Raw genomic sequence first — 2,410 nt, 5'->3', positions numbered from 1 at the left:
GCGCTATAGAAATAAAACTGAATTGAATTGAATTGGAAGCTAGTTTGTTTACAATAAGGCGACCAATCAGCGCGAGGTCAGGTCCAGCGTCACTCTGTAGGCTGCTAGGTTTCAATCACCCAAACAGGATACCCCCTGGCAATTGTTATGTGATCTTATTACACTGTTTGTATACTTATTTGTTTTCAAATAAAACTTTATTTAAAATAATAATAATCACCCAAACAGGATAGCTGCCAAGATTACAGGTAGGCGCTGCAGTTTTTATGCACGCTGCGCACATCACTCCCTGCATAGTGAAAAATAGGGTTGCCAGGTCGGGGGCCCCCTAGTGACCGAGGCTTATGTTGCTTATAGGCTGGGACGGTGATGGACAGACTAACAGATGAGGTGAGACAGGAAGCTCCTCTGAATATGATGTTTGCAGATGACATTGTGATCTGCAGGTAGAGGAGAATCTAGAGAAGTGGAGGTCTGCTCTAGAAAAGAGAGGGATGAAGGAGAGCAGGAGTAAAACAGAGTACATGTGTGTACATGAGAAGGTCCCAGGGGGGACAGTGAAGCTACAAGGAAGAGACGTAAAGAAGGGAGAGGACTTCAGGTACCTCGGGTCAACAGAGCAGAGTGATGGAGAGAATGTGGAAAGGAGGTGAAGAATCGTGTGCAGGCAGGCTGGGACGGGGGAGGAGAGTATCAGGTGTCCTCTGTGATAGGACGAAGGGACAGGTCTACAAGACAGTGGTGAGGACAGCCATGATGGACGGCTCAGAGACAGTGGTGAGGACAGCCATGATGGACGGCTTAGAGACAGTGGTGAGGACAGCCATGATGGACGGCTTAGAGACAGTGGTGAGGACAGCCATGATGGACGGCTTAGAGACAGTGGTGAGGACAGCCATGATGGACGGCTTAGAGACGGTGGTGAGGACAGCCATGATGGACGGCTTAGAGACAGTGGTGAGGACAGCCATGATGGACGGCTTGGAGACAGTGGTGAGGACAGCCATGATGGACGGCTCAGAGACAGTGGTGAGGACAGCCATGATGGACGGCTCAGAGACAGTGGTGAGGACAGCCATGATGGACGGCTTAGAGACGGTGGTGAGGACAGCCATGATGGACGGCTTAGAGACAGTGGTGAGGACAGCCATGATGGACGGCTTAGAGACAGTGGTGAGGACAGCCATGATGGACGGCTTAGAGACAGTGGTGAGAACAGCCATGATGGACGGCTCAGAGACAGTGGTGAGGACAGCCATGATGGACGGCTTAGAGACAGTGGTGAGGACAGCCATGATGGACGGCTTAGAGACGGTGGTGAGGACAGCCATGATGGACGGCTTAGAGACAGTGGTGAGGACAGCCATGATGGACGGCTTGGAGACAGTGGTGAGGACAGCCATGATGGACGGCTCAGAGACAGTGGTGAGGACAGCCATGATGGACGGCTTAGAGACGGTGGTGAGGACAGCCATGATGGACGGCTTAGAGACAGTGGTGAGGACAGCCATGATGGACGGCTTAGAGACAGTGGTGAGGACAGCCATGATGGACGGCTTGGAGACAGTGGTGAGGACAGCCATGATGGACGGCTCAGAGACAGTGGTGAGGACAGCCATGATGGACGGCTTAGAGACAGTGGTGAGGACAGCCATGATGGACGGCTTAGAGACGGTGGTGAGGACAGCCATGATGGACGGCTTAGAGACAGTGGTGAGGACAGCCATGATGGACGGCTTGGAGACAGTGGTGAGGACAGCCATGATGGACGGCTCAGAGACAGTGGTGAGGACAGCCATGATGGACGGCTTAGAGACAGTGTCTCTGAGGAAAAGACAGGAGGCGGAGCTAGAGGTGGAGGAGATGAAGATGCTGAGGTTCTCCTTGGGAGGGACCAGGTTGGACAGGATTAGAAATGAGACAATAAGAGGGACAGTGAAGGTTAGACGATTTGGAGACAAGGTCAGAGAGACCAGACTTTGATGGTTTGGACATGTCCAGAGGAGAGACAGGGACTATATCGATAGAAGGATGCTGAGGATGGAACTGCCAGGGAACAGGACTAGAGGACGACCCAGGAGAAGAGACATGGACGTAGTGAGGGAGGACATGAGAGTGGCTGGTGTTGGGGAGGACGATGCAAAGGACAGGACTAGAGGACGACCCAGGAGAAGAGACATGGACGTAGTGAGGGAGGACATGAGAGTGGCTGGTGTTGGGGAGGACGATGCAAAGGACAGGACTAGAGGACAACCCAGGAGAAGACACATGGACGTAGTGAGGGAGGACATGAGAGTGGCTGGTGTTGGGGAGGACGATGCAAAGGACAGGGCTAGAGGACGACCCAGGAGAAGAGACATGGACGTAGGACTGTGTGTCTCTGTGAGAGCGTCTTTACCGCAGGCTGCAG

The 2,410-nt window shown here is 53.0% G+C and overlaps 1 protein-coding gene across 1 annotated transcript in view; it reads right to left on the bottom strand.

Annotated features, from left to right (window-relative positions):
* Nucleotides 1–2,332: 2,332 nt before the first annotated feature.
* Nucleotides 2,333–2,410, bottom strand: part of LOC137901191 (cilia- and flagella-associated protein 44-like) — a 12,689-nt gene continuing 12,611 nt past the window's right edge. Inside the window, exon 19 of the mRNA XM_068745200.1 lies at nt 2,333–2,410. This exon is cut by the window's right edge and continues 469 nt beyond it. Coding sequence (XP_068601301.1) covers nt 2,333–2,410 — 78 coding nt within the window.

The sequence above is a fragment of the Brachionichthys hirsutus genome, chromosome 11 (assembly GCF_040956055.1).
Source record: "Brachionichthys hirsutus isolate HB-005 chromosome 11, CSIRO-AGI_Bhir_v1, whole genome shotgun sequence".
Taxonomy (NCBI): Eukaryota; Metazoa; Chordata; class Actinopteri; order Lophiiformes; family Brachionichthyidae; genus Brachionichthys; species Brachionichthys hirsutus.
The sequence above is the reverse complement of the archived record's forward strand: the minus strand, read 5'-3'. Positions and strand labels throughout refer to the sequence as shown.